Below are 24,521 nucleotides of genomic sequence, written 5' to 3'. Positions count from 1 at the left end.
GGGCATTATTTCCTTCAGTCTCCCACTTGTCCTTAGGGACAAGTGTGCATTTCCTAATTCCTTTGTCGCTCGATGCTTGCTCTTGAACATAAGGTAAGAGTTGTCATCCTTATTATGTCCAGAGGTGTTCCTCGGTTTCAGAGTTCAACTGATCAAATAAACAGATAATCATAGCCTATGATTCATCCGAGCACGGCCATGCATTTCACAGTTTCTAGCTCTCCGAGTGGCCTTGTACAACTTTTAAGCATCTCATCCCGATTTATGGGAGGACAATCCCAATCTTGCGATCTTGAGATTAGACTTCGTTTGATAGGTGATTACCTGAGCGTTGCCTTTATAGCCTCCTTTTACGGTGCGACGGTTGGTCAACGTCAAAGCAACCAGTTCTCAAACAAGTAATCTCAAATCACTCAGGTATTGAGGATTTAGTGTCTAATAATTTAATGAAATTTACTTATGACATATTTTCATCTCTTACAGTAAAGTTTCATAGGTCTTGTCCGATACTAGTCTTCCCAAAGTAAGTATCTATGCAAATGATTATGACATTGCCATGTCCACATAGTTCAAGAAACAGAACTACTAGTCATCTTGCATTCTAATCGTCTAACGTTTTCTATGCGTCCAATTTTATAGAAAACTCCGATTAGGGACCATTTTCAACCTTTGACATTCAAGTTCACTTGATAGACATTTCTTAGTCACAAGACTGGTCCTGACAGTCTATCTTGAATATATCGTCAAATTGAAGGGACTCATCATTTAATAAACCACAAATTAAATGGAAAAATGAATTCATTTCATTTATTGTGAATGATTAACCAATAATGTTTTACAAAGATTTAAACTCTAAAACTTTAAAACATTAAACAGAGACATCAAAGCCATTCTCCAATATGCTTGATTCCCATAGCTGCAGTGTGCGAGTTGTGCTTCGCCTGCGGCAGAGGTTTAGTTAATGGATCTGATATGTTGTCATCAGTTCCAATTTTGCTTATCTCGACTTCTTTTCTTTCAACGAACTCTCGTAGAAGGTGAAATCTACGAAGTACATGCTTGACTCTCTGGTGGTGTCTAGGCTCTTTTGCCTGTGCAATAGCTCCATTATTATCACAATACAGGGCTATTGGTCCTTTAATGGAGGGGACTACACCAAGTTATCCTATGAACTTCCTTAGCCATATAGCTTCCTTTGCTGCTTCATGTGCAGCAATGTACTCCGCTTCAGTTGTAGAATCCGCAATGGTGCTTTGCTTAGCACTTTTCCAGCTTACTGCTCCTCCGTTGAGGCAGAAGACAAACCCAGACTGTGATCTAAAATCATCTTTGTCGGTTTGGAAACTTGCGTCCGTATATCCTTTAACAATTAATTCATCATCTCCACCATAGACCAGGAAGTCATCTTTGTGCCTTTTCAGGTACTTCAGAATATTCTTGGCAGCAGTCCAATGCGCCTCTCCTAGGTCTGACTGGTATCTGCTCGTAGCACTGAGTGCGTACGCAACATCTGGGCGTGTACATATCATAGCATACATTATTGAACCAATCAATGATGCATATGGAATCCCATTCATTCGTCTACGCTCATCAAGTGTTTTTGGGCACTGAGTCTTGCTTAGAGTCATTCCATGAGACATGGGTAGGTAGCCTCGCTTGGAGTCCGCCATCTTGAACCTATCAAGCACCTTATTGATATAAGTGCTTTGACTAAGTCCAATCATCCTTTTAGATCTATCTCTATAAATCTTGATGCCCAATATGTACTGTGCTTCTCCTAGATCCTTCTTCGAAAAACATTTCCCAAGCCAAATCTTGACAGAGTTCAACATAGGAATGTCATTTCCGATAAGCAATATGTCGTCGACATATAATACTAGGAAAGCAATTTTGCTCCCACTGACCTTCTTGTATACACAAGATTCGTTCGCGTTCTTGATGAAACCAAAGTCACTGACTGCTTCATCAAAACGTATATTCCAGCTCCTGGATGCCTGCTTCAATCCGTAGATTGACTTCTTTAGCTTGCATACCTTTTTAGCATTCTTTGGATCCTCAAAACCTTCAGGCTGTGTCATAAACACAGTTTCTGTTAAAACGCCGTTTAAGAAAGCAGTTTTGACATCCATCTGCCATATTTCGTAATCGTAATATGCAGCGATTGCTAACATTATTCGAATAGACTTTAGCATTGCAACTGGTGAAAAGGTTTCATCGTAATCCACACGTGGACTTGCCTGTAACCTTTTGTGACCAATCTAGCTTTGAAAACTTCAAGTTTCCCATCCTTGTCCTTTTTCAGTTTGAAAACCCATTTGCTTCCAATGGCTTGGTAGCCATCTGGCAAATCGACCAAATCCCATACTTGGTTTTCAGACATGGAGTCTAATTCAGATTGCATGGCTTCTTGCCACTGCTTGGAGCTAGGGCTCGTCATAGCTTGCTTGTAAGTCGCAGGTTCATCACTTTCAAGTAATAGAACGTCATAGCTCTCGTTCGTCAAAATACCTAAGTACCTTTCCGGTTGAGATCTATATCTTTGCGATCTACGCGGGGTAACATTTCTAGATTGACCATGATTCTCACCAGATTCTTCTAAAGATCTTTGAGTTTCATCCTGAATGTCATCTTGAGCATTCTCTAGAGTTTGTTGTTCGACTCGAATTTCTTCGAGGTCTACTTTTCTCCCACTTGTCATTTTGGAAATGTGATCCTTCTCCAAAAAGACACCATCTCGAGCAACAAACACTTTGTTCTCAGATGTATTGTAGAAGTAATACCCCTTTGTTTCCTTTGGATAGCCCACAAGGATACATTTGTCAGATTTTGGATGAAGTTTGTCTGAAATTAATCGTTTGACGTATACTTCACATCCCCAAATCTTAAGAAAAGACACATTTGGAGGCTTTCCAAACCATAATTCGTATGGAGTCTTTTCGACAGCTTTAGACGGAGCTCTATTTATAGTGAGTGCGGCTGTATTTAGTGCATGTCCCCAAAATTCTAATGGAAGTTCGGCCTGACCCATCATTGACCTGACCATGTCTAGCAAGGTTCTGTTCCTCCGTTCCGACACACCATTCCATTGTGGTGTTCCAGGAGGAGTCAATTCTGATAGAATTCCACATTCTTTCAGATGGTCATCAAATTCATAGCTCAGATATTCACCGCCTCTATCAGACCGCAGTGCCTTAATCTTCTTGCCTAATTGATTCTCTACTTCACTCTGAAATTCCTTGAATTTGTCAAAGGATTCAGACTTATGCTTCATTAGGTAGACATAACCATACATACTGAAGTCATAAGTGAAAGTGATAAAGTAGCTGAAACCACCTCTAGCATTTGTACTCATTGGTCCACATACATCTGTATGGATTAAACCCAATAGTTCATTTGCTCTTTCTCCAACTTTAGAGAAAGGTTGCTTTGTCATTTTGCCAAGTAAACATGATTCGCATTTACCATAATCCTCTAAGTCAAATGGTTCTAGAATTCCTTTTGAAGTCTTTCTAAGCGTTTCAAGTTTATATGGCCTAATCGACAATGCCACAGATAGGTGAGATCTGAATCATCCTTTTTGGCCTTTTTGGTATTTATGTTATATACTTGTTTGTCGTGATCTAATAAATAAAGTCCATTGACTAATCTAGCAGATCCATAAAACATCTCTTTAAAATAAAACGAACAACTATTGTCTTTTATTAAAAAGGAAAATCCCTTAGCATCTAAGCAAGAAACTGAAATGATGTTTTTAGTAAGACTTGGAACATGGAAACATTCTTCCAGTTCCAAAACTAGCCCGGAGGGCAACGACAAATAGTAAGTTCCTACGGCTAATGCAGCAATCCGTGCTCCATTTCCCACTCGTAGGTCGACTTCACCCTTGCTTAACTTTCTACTTCTTATTAGTCCCTGTGGATTGGAACATAAGTGTGAGCCACAACCTGTATCTAATACCCAAGAAGTTGAATTAGCAAGTATACAGTCTATAACGAAAATACCTGAAGATGGAACGACTGTTCCGTTCTTCTGATCTTCCTTTAGCTTTGGACATTCTCTTTTGTAATGGCCTATTCCATCACAATAAAGACAGCTTGATGTGGACTTGTCCTGCTTTGATTTAGCATTGCCCTTGGACTTTCCACCTTTCTTGAATGGTCTCTTTCTAGCCTTGAGTAAATCTTTGACTTCACAGTCCAGTACTATTTCAGCCTTTCTGACAAGGTGAATAAATTCTGCAACTGTTTCTTCTCTTGGTTCACTTAGGTATAGTTGCTTGAAGCGACCAAACCCACTGTGTAGTGAATTGAGCAAGACAGAGACTGCCATCCTTTCGCTTATTGGTATTCCTAGTAGACTTAGGCGATCAAAATATGAACACATAAGATCCACATGGAACCTCAGTGGGACGCCTACCCTCTGTTTAGTGCGAAGGAGCTGAACATGTGTTTCTTGGACCTCCATCCTATAACACCTGTTGGGAGAACTAACCTTTAGACCAGACATTGATTCAATCAACTCATGGACGTTCAGGTCCCTGTCCTCCGTACTTCCACGACAGATATCCCTCAGATTCTTGATGAGCGTAAAAGGTTCATAGGCTACAAACCTTTTAGCCCAATCATCAGGGATATTGTTCAGCATGAGACTCATAACCTTTTTGAGATCCGCATCCCAGGCGTAAAATCTCTCAGGGGTCATGTCTCTGGCATAGTAGCTTGGCATGGGATGTGACAGTACATACTCAAGTCCATTGAGTTTGACTATTTCAACTAGCTTAGCTTCCCATTCAAGAAAATTTGTCAGGTTCAGCTTGACCATAAGCTCAGAACCCATGATGATGTTTTGATTGTTGTTTGCCATATTAATACTACAATTGAAAAGAATAAACAAATAAATAACCATTCACAGTTTCTCTTAATAAACTTAAATTCTAGCATACATGCATAATTCAATGTTTATTAAGCATTTTATTCAAATTATGTGTTCCGGCAGGTGTGAATAAAATGATTCCAAGATCCTAAAATCATTGAAGAACTAAGCACAGTTTGTCGACTTAATCCTAGAACATCTTAGGTAAGCAAAAGCCTTTTGCTAATAGTCTAGAAACTATTCTTGGTTGATAGGTACGTCTAAGAACTTATTAGGTAAACCTATCGAATTTGCCACGACATAAAAGGACTCCTTACTTATATCGTTGAGTTTCACCAAAACTAACATGTACTCACAATTATTTGTGTACCTTGCCCCTTTAGGACCAATAAGTAACACCTCGCTGAGCGAAAACTATTACTAGATTGATGTAAAGGATATCCAAGCAAGTGTATATTTTGGCATGGCACCTTTTAACTCAATTTTTAAGTTTGGAACTTAAGGCTCTTACTATGTTGGTTAGATTTTAAGTGAACTAAAATCCTTAATCATGCAACATAATCAAGCTTTTGATCTCATGCATTTTAAGACATATTTAAAACAATAAATAACTTAAAACATGCATAAGATATTTGTGATCTAGTATGGCCCGACTTCATCTTGAAGCTTTGACTTCAAAGTCCGTCTTGAAAATCTCCGTGGGAGGCACCATTTTCTTCAAATAGGATAAGCTATAACTAATTACAACTATTTGATGGTTCGCAGACCATATTTGAATTGAAAAATAACTTTGGTACTTTAGACCAATTACATTCAAATTAATGGTACGCAGACCATATTTTCTATCCTATTTGGGCCATACTAGTCACTTCATAACCTGCAAAACAGTACATATACAATATATACCATTCACCCATTCATTATCATGAATGGCCCACATAGCTGGTTAGTAAAACACATTATGCATCACGTAAACATTTGCAGCAATTAATCAAGGGCACCAATAATCTACCAATTATTCAGTCCTTATTAATTCTAATCAAGTTGTTTTAACCTTAAGGATTTGTAGACCTAATCAAGAGTTTATGACTAAAATACGCTCCCACTTAAACCAATAAATTCATATGCTTTACTAATTTTAAACATAAAAATGTATTTCTAGTCTAACCGGAAACATACAAATTTAATTAAAATTTAAAGCTCATATAAACTTATAATTGAATCCAAAAAGTTTAATTTAATTTCAGTCGTATTTAAATTAATTCATGATTTTAATTTTAGTAAAATAATTAGAATAAATAAAATTTATTATAATTACAATATTCAAAATTAAAATCCAAGAAAATAATTTAAATTATTAATTTTAAAATTAATTAAAATTACGTGGACTGAAATTTTCAAATTAAACATTCAAAACGATCTAATCGTAACGCAAACACCCTACGCGTTGCACGCCCATGGGCCGCACGCACACAGCCATTGCTGGCCATGTGCGCGCAGCCCATGCGCTCGTCGCATAGCTGCTGCATCCCCATCGCAAGCCTCCGCACGCATTGGTGCTCGCTGCGCGCGCCAGCGCTCATCGCACGCGAGCTATCGCTCGCAGTGCGCGCGCGACATCGCTCGCTGGGCGCGCGACATCGCTCGTAGTGCGCGCGAGCCATCGCTCGCTGGGCGCGCGACATCGCTCGCTGGGCGCGCGAGCCATCCTCGCTGGGCGCGCGAGCCATCGCTCGTTGGGCGCGCGACATCGCTCGCTGGGCGCGCGACATCGCTAGCTGTGCGCGCGAGCAATGCTGGGCGCAGCGCTCGTGGCACGCGAGCTTGCGCTCGCTGCGCGCGAGGCTGCGCGCTCTTGTGCGAGGCAGCGCGCGTTGTGGCGCAGCTCGCTTGCTGCCCACACGCGACTGCCTTGGCTCGCCCTTCGCCCATGCCCATTCGTCCATTGCTCGTGGCACACGACACAAGGCAGGGCTGCTGCCTTGTGCTCGTGCACTACGCCCTTGCTCATTGCATTCGTGCCGCACGGGCGACGAGCTCCCTTGCTCGTCGTCGCATGCCCGCATTATACAACACCCCTTAAGGGTAACACGAAGCGTCCATTGCTTTGTGCGTGCAAGTTATATGAACGAATCGCATAAAAAATTTAAAATTTATAAAATTAATGACAAATTAATAAATAATATTAATTTCATAATTTTAGGGCGAAAAATCGAAAATTTATTATCCAATTGATTTCCGATTGTTATGGATTCAAGTCTAGGTCATAAAAATTTAAAATTTATCATAAATTTACAATTTTTATGGTGGTTTTTAATCATAGGTTTCTAATTAAATTACAATTAATTATGAAAATCAAATTAATTCTAAATTATTCTAATTTTCAACAAATTAATCATAATTACAAATTAGATTGCATAATTAACAAGACTAGGCATTCAAACTTGTTAAATATATGCAGTAGGTCAATCAAAAATTCAAGATTTATCAACAAGAATCGCAAATATTTAATTTAACATCTTAAATTTACGAAATTTTGCATTCGAAAAACTAAAACCTTCGAAAAGTCATAGTTAGGCTTCGAATTTGAGAATTCTGGGTTCGGCAGAAAAATACTGTTTTTGTCAAAATTTTAGAATGCCTTTTACATGCGGAATTGACACAAAAATCACTCAATTCGGATGAGTAACGAAGAAACTGCCGAAAAACTGCGTACGTATAATTAAATAAACGCAATTTGCAATTAATTAACAATTACGAAAATTAATCACCCCTTTTAATTCTTGCAAATTTGTAATATTTAACCATGTTCATGCAATTTAGATTATGAAAATAATAAGGGGCTCGTGATACCACTGTTAGGTTATGATACATATGACAATTCATAAATCATGCGGAAAAACCATAAAGCCAGGAAAACATATTATTTACACATAATCATTTAGCATAGTTTAGATGCATACTCTTTGTTGCGTGCCTTCCCTAGCAGCGCCCGAACCGAACAAGAACAAGTCTTTAGGACTCCAAGTGTCGTCCCTCCGTAGATAGTCCACAGCACGTCCGGATCCGCCTTAAGATTGACCAACTAGAATCGCCCTTAAGGTACTATTATTTTCGGCACTTTATAGGCAAATGTGTGACTGAATTTTTCTCTCAAAAACTCACTTTCAATACTTTTTGAAACTTGTTATAAATTGTGAGCCCTAGCCTCATATTTATAGGGGTATGGAAAGGGAATCAAAATCCTATTCAGATACAAATTAATTAAACCTAGAATCCTACAAGAACTCTAATTTAATTAATTCATCAAATAGAATTAGGAATTTAATCATTAACCGAACTCTGCATGTTTTAGGAAACGTGCACGAACACAAACACTTGCACACACACACGCACGGCAGCCACGATGGGCCCCCATGCGTGCGCGCGAGCAGCAGCCCACGCAGCGCCCGCGCGCGCTGCGCGCTGCGCGTGCTGTGCGCGCTGTGCGCGCTGCGCAGCCTGCTGGGCCTGGCCTTGCGCTGGGCCTGGCGTGGCTGTTTGTGCGGCGCGCTTGGCTTGCTGGGCGATGGCCTGGCTTCGTGCTGGGCCTCGTCCGGCAGGCCTCGTCCGATGCTTATTCGTACGATGCGCTTCCGATTAAATTTTCCGATTCCGGAATTCATTTCCGATACGAACAATATTTAACATTTCCGATTCCGGAATTAATTTCCGTTTCGAACAAATATTTAATATTTCCGTTTCCGGAATTATTTTCCGATTCCGGTAATATTTCCGATTCTGACAATATTTCCGTTTCCGGCAATATTTCCGATTCTGGTAATATTTCCATTTCCGATAATATTTTCCGATACGTACCATGTTTCCGTTTCCGGCAACATCTACGACTTGGATAATATTTATATTTCCGATACGATCCATATTTCCGTTTCCGGCAATATCATCGTTTCGGGAGTATTCATTTCTTGCCTGTGACGATCTTAGCTCCCACTGAAACCAAGATCCGTCGGTTCCGAATATTCATAGATGGAGTATTTAATGCCATTAAATACTTGATCCGTTTACGTACTATTTGTGTGACCCTACGGGTTCAGTCAAGAGTAAGCTGTGGATTAATATCATTAATTCCACTTGAACTGAAGCGGCCTCTAGCTAGGCATTCAGCTCACTTGATCTCACTGATTTATTAACTTGTTAATTAATACTGAACCGCATTTATTAGACTTAACATAGAATGCATACTTGGACCAAGGGCATTATTTCCTTCATCTACAACTTGGATAATATTTATATTTTCGATACGATCCATATTTCCGTTTCCGGTAATATCATCGTTTCCGGAGCATTCATTTCTTGCCTGTGACGATCTCAGCTCCCACTGAAACCAAGATCCGTCGATTCCGAATATCCATAGATGGAGTATTTAATGCCATTAAATACTTGATCCTTTTACGTACTATTTGTGTGACCCTACGGGTTTAGTCAAGAGTAAGCTGTGGATTAATATCATTAATTCCACTTGAACTGAAGCGGCCTCTAGCTAGGCATTCAGCTCACTTGATCTCACTGAATTATTAACTTGTTAATTAATACTGAACCGCATTTATTAGACTTAACATAGAATGCATACTTGGACCAAGGGCACTATTTCCTTCATAATGTTCTTCGTTTTAGTTGTTAATTTGATGAAAATCTGGTGGGTTCACAAAATGCAATTAAAATAAAAATCTACAACTAAGTCGAAATCCTTCTTCATGATATGGGGAAAACCCTATGTCAAACTGATTCAGGTCATTTTAGGGTTTGATTTGTTGTTTTTGATGTTATTTAGGTCGATCTTGTTGAATTTGTGGTCAAATGGTTTGGGTTCTTGGATTTCTTATCTTTTTGGAGGAGATAGTTTTCATCCAGTGTGACTATGGGCAGTCATGTGGTGGTAAGGCCGTAAGGGTGGGGAAGGTCCGAAGGGGGAAGATGAGAAGGAGATAGACGGGAGAGATGAGAAGGAGATAGACGGGAGAGATGAGAAGGAGATAGACGGGAGAGATACACGAAAGAGGAGGGAGGGTGTAGGGTAAGGGGTGTTGTGTCGATTGATATGGGCTTGCAGAAGGTGTTTTAGGAGGGATACCAACAAAATTATACACAACCAAACCATCATAGCATAGCCAACAGTACACCGAATCATTGATTAGTAGTTTCATTGTTCACGGAGAAAATTTCAAAGCTAACCGTGGAATAGCAATGCTGCAGCATATTCTAGATGCATTTGTTATGTGAATCCACTGTGAAAGATGTCCTTCACCTTTTTGTTTGGAATGGAATGTGAGACCAAACCAGAGTAAAATTTAAACACATTAATTAGTCACAGTGTAAGTGGATTCTTTTCTTAAATAGAAATCTTTCCATTTTCAGTATTCCTCTTATCTATACAGTCAATTTATAACATTATCATTAAAACTATAGTATGTGAACTTTCAGATACTTCCCTGACATTTTGTTTCACATTTTCTCCTTTCCTTCTGTTAGGCAACAGGCCTTCCATGGCTACTAGCTAAAGGACTTGACACGTTTACCTCTATCAGTGAAATGGTAAGATATATCCAATTCGACAAATAACTAGGACAGCATATGACTGATCATTTATCCTTGGTTTGTCAATTTTGTGCAGATTCCTGTATCTGTAGTGCCTGATCCTCATAACTTGGAGCCGTGGTTGGATGTGAGTTCAACTCTGTAATTAAATACATTCTATGTACTTGTTTGTGATTGTATTAATAAAAATGTAAACAAGTTTAATTATATGAAAAAAGGTTGATGGAGAATCGAAGCAGAAAGGATCAACAAAAGACATGATATTCAAAATCCCATTCTTGATTAGCCATATCAGTTCTCTCATGACACTTATGGAAGGAGATGTCATCCTAACAGGTACGAGCTTGGTATGACTCAACCTCAACGACACAATTTCTTCCTTACCCCAATTCAATAATACTTGTAGAATTGTTCGTTTACTGTCAGAACAAAAAGCATTAGTGCACCAAATCTACAAATAGTATTGATTCAAAATTTTAATTATTTGAATTTACAAAATTTTTAAGCTTAGGATAATTTTAGTTTAAGTCAGTTACGAGGTTACCAATTTCAGGTATAAGTCAGTTACGAGGTTACGAATATAGGTTGGTTCATTTGTGGTTCTTAGGTCGGGTCAGTTTTGACATCTCTACGTAGTATGTGCTATTCTATAATTTCTAAATGAAAAGTATATAATTAAGTTATGCTTACTTTGGGGGATTTGGAGGTGTATTACACTAGTACAGTAGCAGATTGTACGAGTAACTCTTAGCGTTAAGGTTGGATTTCGTCGTTATCATAAATTGTTTTATGGTTTCTTTTATTATCAGATCTGTGATTTTTGGTATCAATTTTACTCGTAGGTTTTCTTGATTTTACACAAAAATCTCAAACGAAGGAGAACGAAAACTACGGAGAAGAAGAACTCGCCGATCTCTACTAGGGTGAGTTTCCAAATCCTGATGCTTCAAAGGTCACCTTTTATGGTTCTTTTTGTCATTTGTGTGGATTTAGCTCTTTTTTTTTATTAATGTGCTTTTCCATTGAGATATGGCAGACCATGTCATGGTTGTGGATGTAAGAATAAATCTTGTTACTTATGCAAGCCGAATTTATGAGATAACTTGATTCTTTAGTGTTCTTGAACTTTTGTGTTTTATGAGATGACTTGATTGGATGAGCTAGGTTGGGTTAGATTTAGTGATGTATTTTGTGTTGGGAGTAAGTTGGTTGTATTCTTGCCGAGGCTATAGAAACCATGATGTTCACCATGTGTGATTAGGTCACTCTATCTTGCTGTTGAATTTTTGTTTGATTGGTTTGGTCTTTTCCTCTTTGGGACGGTTCCATGCTGGAGTTAATATTTTAGCTGGTCTGAGTCTGGTACAAATTGGAACCAAATCTGGTCTTTGTTGTAGTTTGGGTGGTTTTATTGACGGGAGACTGATTCTGGTCATTTTTGGGTTAATTTTGTTGTATGTTATTTTGGTTGATTTTGTTAATTTTTCTGGCCGAATTGGTTTGAGTCTTAATCTCTATTTGTTCACTTGCAAAATTGAAGTTTTACTTTGTGTAAACTCTTGTCTAGGGTTACAATAAAGGTGCTAGAGTATTTTAGGAGACCAAGTGAGGACTTTAGGGTTCAGTGCTCACTTAAGAATTAATGGAGCACTCGGTTGACAGAAATTGTTGTTTGCTGATAGAAGTGCTTCATTTTATGCTTTTCGGTTTCATTTGTCATGAATTATTTGAGCAGAGCACCACACTACCTGCTCGGCTGCTCAGGTGCAAGATTGTGGAAGTGTCTCAGGCGTGTCATGTGTGGACCTTGGAGATGGTTGGTGTTATGATTTTTTTAATATCCTCATTATACCTAGGTAGCCGGTTCCGTGTAAAATTGCCCGTGCAATGTAACCTGCTGTCTCTAGTTCTTCCATGTGGGCTGTCATATTGGTAAATAGTTAAATACTAAATAAGACATTATAGTGGGAGTCAGAGAGTTGTGATGTGAACTGCCTACAGGCTACAGCTACAAGATCTTAAATTCACCTTTTTGAAGAATCTGAAGATAGCAATTATGCCTGCATTGCTTTATGGAGATTTTATGCATGAGCTTAAATTGGACTGCGATAACAGTTTCTGAATCTTTTTGTCATTTGGGGGGGGGGGGGGGTTTGAAGGAAATAATGCCCTTGGTCCAAGTATGCATTCAATGATAAGTCTAATACATGCGGTTCAGTATTAATTAACAAGTTAATAATTCAGTGAGATCAAGTGAGCTGAATGCCTAGCTAGAGGCCGCTTCAGTTCAAGTGGAATTAATGATATTAATCCACAGCTTACTCTTGACTGAACCCGTAGGGTCACACAAATAGTACGTAAACGGATCAAGTATTTAATGGCATTAAATACTCCATCTATGGATATTCGGAATCGACGGATCTTGGTTTCAGTGGGAGCTGAGATCGTCACAGGCAAGAAATGAATACTCCGGAAACGATGATATTGCCGGGAACGGAAATATGGATCGTATCGGAAATATTAATATTATCCAAGTCGTAGATGTTGCCGGAAACGGAAACATGGTACGTATTGGAAAATATTATCGGAAATGGAAATATTGCCGGAATCGGAAATATTGCCGGAAACGGAAATATTGTCTGAATCGGAAATATTATCGGAATCGGAAAATAATTCCGGAAACGGAAATATTAAATATTTGTTCGAAACGGAAATTAATTCCGGAATCGGAAATGTTAAATATTGTTCGTATCGGAAATAAATTCCGGAATCGGAAAATTAATCGAAGCGAGTCGTACGAATTAGCATCGGACGAGCTTGCTAGACGAAGGCCCAGCACGAAGCCAGGCCCACGTCCAGCAAGGGAAACGCGCGCCACAACACGCCAGCCCAAGGCTGCGCCAGGCCCACCGCAAGGCAGGCCCAGCGCGCGCCCAAGGCTGCGGCAGTCGTGGGCTGCGATGCTCGGGCTGTGCGCGCGCGCGCATGGCGCCCCTCGTGGGCTGCTGTGCGTGCGTGGGTGTTTGTGTTCACATACGAAACCTAAAACGTACAGGATTCTTTTAATGATTAAATTCCTAATTCTATTTGATAAATTAATTAAATAAGAGTTTTATTGTGATTCTAATTTAATTAATTCGTATCCTAATTCGATTCCAATTCTCTTTCCATACCCCTATAAATATGTGGCCTGGGTTCACAATTTATAATAAGTTTTCAAGTTTTCAAAGTGAGTTTTCGAGAGAAAAATTCAGACACATTCCTTGCTCAAAAGTGCCGAAAATTTTAGTACCTTAAGGGCGATTCTAGTTGGTCAATCTTAAGGCGGATCCGGACGTACTGTGGACTATCTACGGAGGGACGACACTTGGAGTCCTAGAGACTTGTTCTTGTTCGGTTCGGGCGCAGCTAGGGAAGGCACGCAACAAAGAGTATGCATCTAAACTATGCTATATGATTATGTGTAAATAATATGTATTCCTGGCTAAATGGTTTTTCCGCATGATTTATGAATTGTCATATGTATCATAACCCAACAGTGGTATCACGAGCCTCTTATTATTTTTATAATCTAAATTGCATGAACATGGTTAAATATTACAAATTTGCAAGAATTAAAAGGGGTGATTAATTTTCGTAATTGTTAATTAATTGCAAATTGCGTTTATTTAATTATATGTACGCAGTTTTTCCGCAGTTTCTTCGTTACTCATCCAAATCGAGTGATTTTTGTGTCAATTCCGCATGTAAAAGGCATTCTAAAATTTGAAGCCTAACTATGACTTTTCGAAGGTTTTAGTTTTTCGAATGCAAAATTTCGTAAATTTAAGATGTTAAATTAAATATTTGCGATTCTTGTTGATAAATCTTAAATTTTTGATTGACCTACTGTATATGTTTAACAAGTTTGAATGCCTAGCCTTGTTAATTATGCAATCTAATTTGTAATTGTGATTAATTTGTTGAAAATTAGAATAATTTAGAATTAATTTGATTTTCATAATTAATTATAATTTAATTAGATACCTATGATTAAAAACCACCATAAAAATTGTAAATTTATGATAAATTTTAAATTTTTATGACCTAGGCTTGAATCCATGATAATCGGAAATCAATTGAATAATAAATTTTCGATTTTCGCCCTAAAATTATGAAATTAATATTATTTATTAATTTGTCATTAATTTTAAATATAAATTTTTTTAAAAAAATTTTATGCGATTCGTTCATATAACTTGCACGCACAAAGCAATGGACGCTACGTGTTATACTTAAGGGGTGTTGTATAGTGCGGGCATGCGACGACGAGCAAGGGAGCTCGTCGCCCGTGCGACAGGAATGCAATGAGCAAGGGCATGGTGCACGAGCACAAGGCAGCAGCCCTGCCTTGTGTCGTGGGCTACGAGCACTGGACGAATAGGCATGGGCGAAGGCAAGGCACGGCAGTCGCGTGTGGGCAGCAAGCGAGCTGCGCCACAACGCGCACTGCCTCGCGCAAGCGCGCGCAGCGAGCGCAAGCTCGCGTGCCACGAGTGCTGCGCCCAGCGTCGATGCTCACGCACAGCGAGCGATGGCTCGCGCACAGCGAGCGATGGCTCGCGCACAGCGAGCGATGGCTCGCGCACAGCGAGCGCTGGCGAGCGCGCGCAGCGAGCGCTGGCGAGCGTGCATAGCGAGCGATGGCTCGCGTGCATCGAGCGCTGGAGCGCGCGCAGCGAGCGCTGGCGAGCGCGCACAGCGAGCGATGGCTCGCGTGCAACGAGCGCTGGCGCGCGCGCAGCGAGCACCAACTCGTGCGATGGCTTGCGAAGGATAGAGGCAGCAGCTATGCGACGAGCGCATGGGCTGCGCGCACATGGCCAGCGATGGCTGTGTGCGTGTGGCCCATGGGCGTGAGATGCGTAGGGTGTTTGCGTTGCGATTAGATCGTTTTGAATGTTTAATTTGAAATTTTCAGTTTACGTAATTTTAATTAATTTTAAAATTAATAATTTAAATTATTTTCTTGGATTTTAATTTTGAATATTGTAATTCTAATAAATTTTATTTATTCTAATTATTTTACTAAAATTAAAATCATGAATTAATTTAAATACGACTGAAATTAAATTAAACTTTTGGATTCAATTATAAATTTATATGAGCTTTAAATTTTAATTAAATTTGTATGTTTCCGGTTAGACTAGAAATACATTTTTATGTTTAAAATTAGTAAAGCATATGAATTTATTGGTTTGAGTGGGAGCCCTTTTTAGTCATAAACTCTTGATTAGGTCTACAAATCCTTAAGGTTAAAACAACTTGATTAGAATTAATAAGGACTGAATAATTGGTAGATTATTGGTGCCCTTGATTAATTGTTGCAAATGTTTACGTGATGCATAATGTGTTTTACTAACCAGCTATGTGGGCCATTCATGATAATAAATGGGTGAATGGTATATATTGTATATGTACTGTTTTGCAGGTTATGAAGTGACTAGTATGGCCCAAATAGGATAGAAAATATGGTCTGCGTACCATTAATTTGAATGTAATTGGTCTAAAGTACCAAAGTCGTTTTTCAATCCAAATATGGTCTGCGTACCATCAAATAGTTGTAATTAGTTTTAATTATAGCTTATCCTATTTGAAGAAAATGGTGCCTCCCACGGTGATTTTCAAGACGGACTTTGAAGTTAAAGCTTCAAGATGAAGTCGGGCCATAATAGATCACATTTATCTTATGCATGTTTTAAGTTATTTATTGCTTTTAAATATGTCTTAAAATGCATGAGATCATAAGCTTGATTATGTTGCATGATTAAGGATTTTAGTTCACTTAAAATCTAACCAACATAGTAAGAGCCTTAAGTTCCAAACTTAAAAATTGAGTTATAAGGTGCCATGCCAAAATATACACTTGCTTGGATATCCTTTACATCAATCTAGTAATAGTTTTCGCTCAGCGAGGTGTTACTTATTGGTCCTAAAGGGGCAAGGTAAACAAATAATTGTGAGTACATGTTAGTTTTGGTGAAACTCAACGATATAAGTAAGGAGTCCTTTTATGTCGTGGCAAAATCGATAGGTTTACCTAATAAGTTCTTAGACGTACCTATCAACCAAGAATAGTTTCTAGACTATTAGCAAAAGGCTTTTGCTTACCTAAGATGTTTTAGGATTAAGTCGACAAACTGTGCTTAGTTCTTCAATGATTTTAGGATCTTGGAATCATTTTATTCACACCTGCCGGAACACATAACTTGAATAAAATGCTTAATAAACATTGAATTATGCATGTATGCTAGAATTTAAGTTTATTAAGAGAAACTGTGAATGGTTATTTATTTGTTTATTCTTTTCAATTGTAGTTTTTAATATGGCAAACAACAATTCATTCAACATTCGATCAATTCTCGAAAAGGAGAAGTTGAACGGGAAAAACTTCCTTGACTGGCAAAGGAACTTGCAAATAGTTCTTATGCAGGAAGAAAAGGAGTATGTCCTAGAAGAGGCGATGCCCGAAGCCGCAGGCGACGGGGTCACTCAAGCAGCCCTCAATCGTTGGATTGATGCCAACAAGGATGTGAAATGTCTAATGCTCGCCACCATGAGTGCGGATCTGCAGAAAACGTTCATCAACTCAGATGCTTTCACAATCATCAGTGAGTTGAAGAACATGTTCCAAGATCTGGCTCGAGTCGAAAGATTCGAGACTCATAGGCAAATTCTTGAGACCAAGCTTAAGAAAGGCGAGCCCGTAAGTCCACATGTTCTCAAAATGATTGGACTCATTGAGAATATGAGTCGGCTGGATCAGCAATTTTCTCAGGAAATGGCTATAGACACCATCCTCCATTCTCATCATAACGGGTATGATCAGTTCAAATTGAACTACAGTATGAATAGTCTGGACAAAACGCTCACTGAGCTTCACGGTGTGCTGAAGACCGCTGAAAAGACGCTCAAAAGTGATAAGCAGGATGTGCTTATGGTGCGTGGGGGCAAGTTCAAGAAATCTGGAAAGAAGAGGAATGCTAAGAAAGGTAGCAACAAGGCCAGCCCAACTAAGCAAACTGGCGCCAAATCTGTAAAGAGGAAGGTCAATCAACCCACTTCTGAATCCGAATGCTTCTACTGCAAGAAGAAGGGGCATTGGAAGAGAGATTGCTTGAAGCTAAAGGAAGATCAGAAGAACGGAACAGTCGTTCCATCTTCAGGTATTTTCGTTATAGACTGTATACTTGCTAATTCAACTTCTTGGGTATTAGATACAGGTTGTGGCTCACACTTATGTTCCAATCCACAGGGACTAAGAAGAAGTAGAAAGTTAAGCAAGGGTGAAGTCGACCTACGAGTGGGAAATGGAGCACGGATTGCTGCATTAGCCGTAGGAACTTACTATTTGTCGTTGCCCTCCGGGCTAGTTTTGGAACTGGAAGAATGTTTCCATGTTCCAAGTCTTACTAAAAACATCATTTCAGTTTCTTGCTTAGATGCTAAGGGATTTTCCTTTTTAATAAAAGACAATAGTTGTTCGTTTTATTTTAAAGAGATGTTTTATGGATCTGCTAGATTAGTCAATGGACTTTATTTATTAGATCACGACAAACAAGTATATAACATAAATACCAAAAAGGCCAAAAAGGATGATTCAGATCTCACCTATCTGTGGCATTGTCGATTAGGCCATATAAACTTGAAACGCTTATAAAGACTTCAAAAGGAAGGAATTCTAGAACCATTTGACTTAGAGGATTATGGTAAATGCGAATCATGTTTACTTGGCAAAATGACAAAGCAACCTTTCTCTAAAGTTGGAGAAAGAGCAAATGAACTATTGGGTTTAATCCATACAGATGTATGTGGACCAATGAGTACAAATGCTAGAGGTGGTTTCAGCTACTTTATCACTTTCACTGATGACTTCAGTAGATATGGTTATGTCTACCTAATGAAGCATAAGTCTGAATCCTTTGACAAATTCAAGGAATTTCAGAGGGAAGTAGAGAATCAATTAGGCAAGAAGATTAAGGCACTGCGGTCTGATAGAGGTGGTGAATATCTGAGCTATGAATTTGATGACCATCTGAAAGAATGTGGAATTCTATCAGAATTGACTCCTCCTGGAACACCACAATGGAACGGTGTGTCGGAACGGAGGAACAGAACCTTGCTAGACATGGTCAGGTCAATGATGGGTAAGGCCAAACTTCCATTAGAATTTTGGGGACATGCACTAAATACAGCTGCACTCACTATAAATAGAGCTCCGTCTAAAGCTGTCGAAAAGACTCCATACGTATTATGGTTTGGAAAGCCTCCAAATGTGTCTTTTCTTAAGATTTTGGGATGTGAAGTATACGTCAAACGATTAATTTCAGACAAACTTCATCCAAAATCTGACAAATGTATCCTTGTGGGCTTTCCAAAGGAAACAAAGGGGTATTACTTCTACAATACATCTGAGAACAAGGTATTTGTTGCTCGAGATGGTGTCTTTTTGGAGAAAGATCACATTTCCAAAATGACAAGTGGGAGAAAAGTAGACCTCGAAGAAATTCAAGTCGAACAACAAACTCTAGAGAATGCTCAAGATGACATTCAGGATGAAACTCAGAGATCTTTAGAAGAATCTGGTGAGAATCATGGTCAAACTAGAAATGTTACCCCGCGTAGATCGCAAAGATATAGATCTCAACCAGAAAGGTACTTAGGTATTTTGACGAACGAGAGCTATGACGTTCTATTACTTGAAAGTGATTAACCTGCGACTTACAAACAAGCTATGACGAGCCCTAGCTCCAAGCAATGGCAAGAAGCCATGCAATCTGAATTAGACTCCATGTCTGAAAACCAAGTATGGGATTTGGTCGATTTGCCAGATGGCTACCAAACCATTGGAAGCAAATGGGTTTTCAAACTGAAAAAGGACAAGGATGGGAAACTTGAAGTTTTCAAAGCTAGATTGGTTGCAAAAGGTTACAGGCAAGTCCACGGTGTGGATTACGATGAAACCTTTTCACCAGTTGCAATGCTAAAGTCTATTCGGATAATGTTAGCAATCGCTGCATATTACGATTACGAAATATGGCATATGGATGTCAAAACTGCTTTCTTAAACGGCGTTTTAACAGAAACTGTGTTTATGACACAGCCTGAAGGTTTTGAGGATCCAAAGAATGCTAAAAAGGTATGCAAGCTAAAGAAGTCAATCTACGGATTGAAGCAGGCATCCAGGAGCTGGAATATACGTTTTGATGAAGCAGTCAGTGACTTTGGTTTCATAAAAAACGCAGACGAATCTTGTGTATACAAGAAGGTCAGTGGGAGAAAAATTGCTTTCCTAGTATTGTATGTCGATGACATATTACTTATCGGAAATGACATTCCTATGTTGAACTCTGTCAAGATTTGGCTTGGGAAATGTTTTTCGATGAAAGATCTAGGAGAAGCACAGTACATATTGGGCATCAAGATTTACAGAGATAGATCTAAAAGGATGATTGGACTTAGTCAAAGCACTTATATCAATAAGGTGCTTGATAGGTTCAAGATGGCGGACTCCAAGCGAGGCTACCTACCCATGTCTCATGGAATGACTCTAAGCAAGACTCAGTGCCCAAAAACACTTGATGAGCGTAGACGAATGAATGGGATTCCATATGCATCATTGATTGGTTCAATAATGTATGCTATGATATGTACACGCCCGGATGTTGCGTACGCACTCAGTGCTACGAGCAGATACCAGTCAGACCCAGGAGAGGTGCATTGGACTGCTGCCAAGAATATTCTGAAGTACCTGAAAAGGCACAAAGATGACTTCCTGGTCTATGGTGGAGATGATGAATTAATTGTTAAAGGCTATACGGACGCAAGTTTCCAAACCGACAAAGATGATTTCAGATCACAGTCTGGGTTTGTCTTCTGCCTCAACGGAGGAGCAGTAAGCTGGAAAAGTGCTAAGCAAAGCACCATTGCGGATTCTACAACTGAAGCGGAGTACATTGCTGCACATGAAGCAGCAAAGGAAGCTATATGGCTAAGGAAGTTCATAGGTGAACTTGGTGTAGTCCCCTCCATTAAAGGACAAATAGCCCTGTATTGTGATAATAACGGAGCTATTGCACAGGCAAAGGAGCCTAGACACCACCAGAGAGTCAAGCATGTACTTCGTAGATTTCACCTTCTACGAGAGTTCGTTGAAAGAAAAGAAGTCGAGATAAGCAAAATTGGAACTGATGACAACATATCACATCCATTGACTAAACCTCTGCCGCAGGCGAAGCACAACTCGCACACTGCAGCTATGGGAATCAAGCATATTGGAGAATGGCTTTGATGTCTCTGTTTAATGTTTTAAAGTTTTAGAGTTTAAATCTTTGTAAAACATTATTGGTTAATCATTCACAATAAATGAAGAGAATTCATTTTCCATTTAATTTGTGGTTTATTAAATGATGAGTCCCTTCAATTTGACAATATATTCAAGATAGACTGTCAGGACCAGTCCTGTGACTAAGAAATGTCTATCAAGTGAACTTGAATGTCAAAGGTTGAAAATGGTCCCTAGTCGGAGTTTTCTATAAAATTGGACGCATAGAAAACGTTAGACGATTAGAATGCAAGATGACTAGTAGTTCTGTTTCTTGAACTATGTGGACATGGCAATGTCATAATCATTTGCATAGATACTTACTTTGTGAAGACTAGTATCGAACAAGACCTATGAAACTTTACTGTAAGAGATGAAAATCTGTCATAAATAAATTTCATTAAAATTATTAGACACTAAATCCTCAATACCTGAGTGATTTGAGATTACTTGTTTGAGAACTGGTTGCTTTGACGTTGACCAACCGTCGCACCGTAAAAGGAGGCTATAAAGGCAACGCTCAGGTAATCACCTATCAAACGAAGTCTAATCTCAAGATCGCAAGATTGGGATTGTCCTCCCATAAATCGGGATGAGATGCTTAATAGTTGTACAAGGCCACTCGGAGAGCTAGAAACTGTGAAATGCATGGCCGTGCTCGGATGAATCATAGGCTATGATTATCTTTTTATTTGATCAGTTGAACTCTGAAACCGAGGAACACCTCTGGACATAATAAGGATGACAACTCTTACCTTATGTTCAAGAGCAAGCATCGAGCGACAAAGGAATTAGGAAATGCACTCTTGTCCCTAAGGACAAGTGGGAGACTGAAGGAAATAATGCCCTTGGTCTAAGTATGCATTCAATGATAAGTCTAATAAATGCGGTTCAGTATTAATTAACAAGTTAATAATTCAGTGAGATCAAGTGAGCTGAATGCCTAGCTAGAGGCCGCTTCAGTTCAAGTGGAATTAATGATATTAATCCACAGCTTACTCTTGACTGAACCCGTAGGGTCACACAAATAGTACGTAAACGGATCAAGTATTTAATGGCATTAAATACTCCATCTATGGATATTCGGAATCGACGGATCTTGGTTTCAGTGGGAGCTGAGATCGTCACAGGCAAGAAATGAATACTCCGGAAACGATGATATTGCCGGGAACGGAAATATGGATCGTATCGGAAATATTAATATTATCCAAGTCGTAGATGTTGCCGGAAACGGAAACATGGTACGTATCGGAAAATATTATCGGAAATGGAAATATTGCCGGAATCGGAAATATTGCCGGAAACGGAAATATTGTCTGAATCGGAAATATTATCGGAATCGGAAAATAATTCCGGAAACGGAAATATTAAATATTTGTTCGAAACGGAAATTAATTCCGGAATCGGAAATGTTAAATATTGTTCGTATCGGAAATAAATTCCGGAATCGGAAAATTAATCGGAAGCGCGTCGTACGAATTAGCATTGGACGAGCTTGCTAGACGAAGGCCCAGCACGAAGCCAGGCCCACGTCCAGCAAGGGAAACGCGCGCCACAACACGCCAGCCCAAGGCTGCGCCAGGCCCACCGCAAGGCAGGCCCAGCGCGCGCCCAAGGCTGCGGCAGTCGTGGGCTGCGATGCTCCGGCTGTGCGCGCGCGCGCATGGCGCCCCTCGTGGGCTGCTGTGCGTGCGTGGGTGTTTGTGTTCACATACGAAACCTAAAACGTACAGGATTCGTTTAATGATTAAATTCCTAATTCTATTTGATAAATTAATTAAACAAGAGTTTTATTGTGATTCTAATTTAATTAATTCGTATCCTAATTCGATTCCAATTCTCTTTCCATGCCCCTATAAATATGTGGCCTGAGTTCACAATTTATAATAAGTTTTCAAGTATTCAAAGTGAGTTTTCGAGAGAAAAATTCAGACACATTCATTGCTCAAAAGTGCCGAAAATTTTAGTACCTTAAGGGCGATTCTAGTTGGTCAATCTTAAGGCGGATCCGGACGTACTGTGGACTATCTACGGAGGGACGACACTTGGAGTCCTAAAGACTTGTTCTTGTTCGGTTCGGGCACAGCTAGGGAAGGCACGCAACAAAGAGTATGCATCTAAACTATGCTATATGATTATGTGTAAATAATATGTATTCCTGGCTAAATGGTTTTTCCGCATGATTTATGAATTGTCATATGTATCATAACCCAACAGGGTTGGGTTGGGTTGGGATGTTGGGGGAGGGGAGAGGGTTAGGGAGAAGAAGTGCAAAGCAACTAGAGTGATTACTTAACTTGTCATTTGAACACCTCAATTTATATTGACTTGGTATATTTCAGAAGTTAGGTCATGGCGTCATTTTATCATTTGATTAGGTGTGAAATAAATATTTTTGGTCTATGCATAGGTTAATTTCTATATGTGAAGGGATTCCATTTTCTGAATGCACAAGCTACACCTATACATGCACTCTAGTCAAAATCTGTGCCTCTCTTGTATATATTAATAACAAGCTACTCTTCTTCTTTTGTGCCTTGTGAACTTTGGATTTTATTTCACTCAAACCATCTTGTCAAATTTAGATGTAAACTTTTTGTAGCAACGAAATCGAGTTTGACATATAATACTTGACATTATTAGAGTGTTAGCGATTCTTGTAATTCTTATTCTTCACATTAAGTGCCCTATATTTAATTGCAATTTGTCATGGTTCTCATAGATTTTAATATGAATTTCCATTACCTTATAGAACGTCTTGAATTTATGTGCTTAGATTCTTCAATGTTCAAACCTGTTTAATTGTTTACCCTAGAAACTACTCTGTATGATTCAATTGATGCTCTGGTAATTGGATTTCTGTATATTGCTTGAGATTGTTAAAGAAACAAGTCTTAATTAAACTTGACAATTCCTTGAACATTGCAGTTGCATATCATGAATTCCATTGTCATATTATCGTTATGGTAATTAATTAAATTGCTAATTTTTTGCTGAAATTGAAACTAGGGCTAGTTTTTTTTAATGTGGAGATAATATTTAGGGCTAGTTTTGTTCCTTAGGGATTGTTGCTGGTGCCTAGTTTTTACTTCGTCTATTTTTTCTTTCTGCTGTGTGTTACTAGTTGATGTTGTTGGTGCTGCGTCTGCTTGTTTCCTGCAGTTTTTGGCTGCTGTTAAGGCCGTTTTGGTGCTGGTTGTAGCCTACTCAGCTTCTCCAGGTGCTGCTGCAGGAGTGTTGGATGTGGGCTGTATTCCTGATCTGCAGTATGTTCTGCAGGGAGTGGGCTGGGGTGTGTGCAGTCAAGCAGTTAGGCCTGATACATTGTTTTTCGCTTTTGTAGTGTTTGGTTGTTAAGGAGTGGTCTGTACTCCTTTAACCTTTTATGGTGTTTCTTGTTTGGATTCTTGGTTCCTACCTTTTGGTAATAAATTTTGCTAATTTACCAAAAAAAAAAAAGCATTATTACTGTAGTGAATTTTTTTTTGTAAAATAAATGTACTATTTGCAGCACGCACTGTCAAGCGAATGCTGCGAATAGTTTCAAAAATGTGGCTTTGAATTCTCTTTTTGCAGCGCCTAACGTACTGCAAAAGGCTGCAAGAATAGACTTTTTGCAGCGCGTGTAAAACCCCATGCGCTGCAAGTAATGACTTTTTGCAGCGTTTGTGTTCGCTGCAAATAAAAGTCC

General features: G+C 39.2%; 1 protein-coding gene across 2 annotated transcripts in view; it reads left to right on the top strand.

Moving 5' to 3' along the window:
• Nucleotides 1-24,277, top strand: part of LOC110780496 (uncharacterized) — a 38,032-nt gene extending 13,755 nt beyond the window's left edge. The window contains exons 2-6 of one of the 2 annotated variants that reach the window (XR_008930934.1): nucleotides 10,402-10,464; nucleotides 10,544-10,594; nucleotides 10,686-10,803; nucleotides 11,310-11,390; nucleotides 23,993-24,277. Coding sequence is in view for 1 of the 2 variants with exons in the window: in XM_056840707.1 (XP_056696685.1) it covers nucleotides 10,462-10,464; nucleotides 10,544-10,594; nucleotides 10,686-10,814; nucleotides 11,310-11,390; nucleotides 23,993-24,187 (459 nt within the window). In the remaining variant the exon portion in view is untranslated. Of the gene's footprint in view, nucleotides 1-10,401; nucleotides 10,465-10,543; nucleotides 10,595-10,685; nucleotides 10,815-11,309; nucleotides 11,391-23,992 lie in introns of both variants that reach the window. The other variant, XM_056840707.1, reaches the window with a different exon arrangement.
• Nucleotides 24,278-24,521: the final 244 nt, after the last annotated feature.

This window comes from Spinacia oleracea, chromosome 3 (genome assembly GCF_020520425.1).
Source record: "Spinacia oleracea cultivar Varoflay chromosome 3, BTI_SOV_V1, whole genome shotgun sequence".
In the NCBI taxonomy this organism is placed as follows: domain Eukaryota; kingdom Viridiplantae; phylum Streptophyta; class Magnoliopsida; order Caryophyllales; family Amaranthaceae; genus Spinacia; species Spinacia oleracea.
The sequence above is the reverse complement of the archived record's forward strand: the minus strand, read 5'-3'. Positions and strand labels throughout refer to the sequence as shown.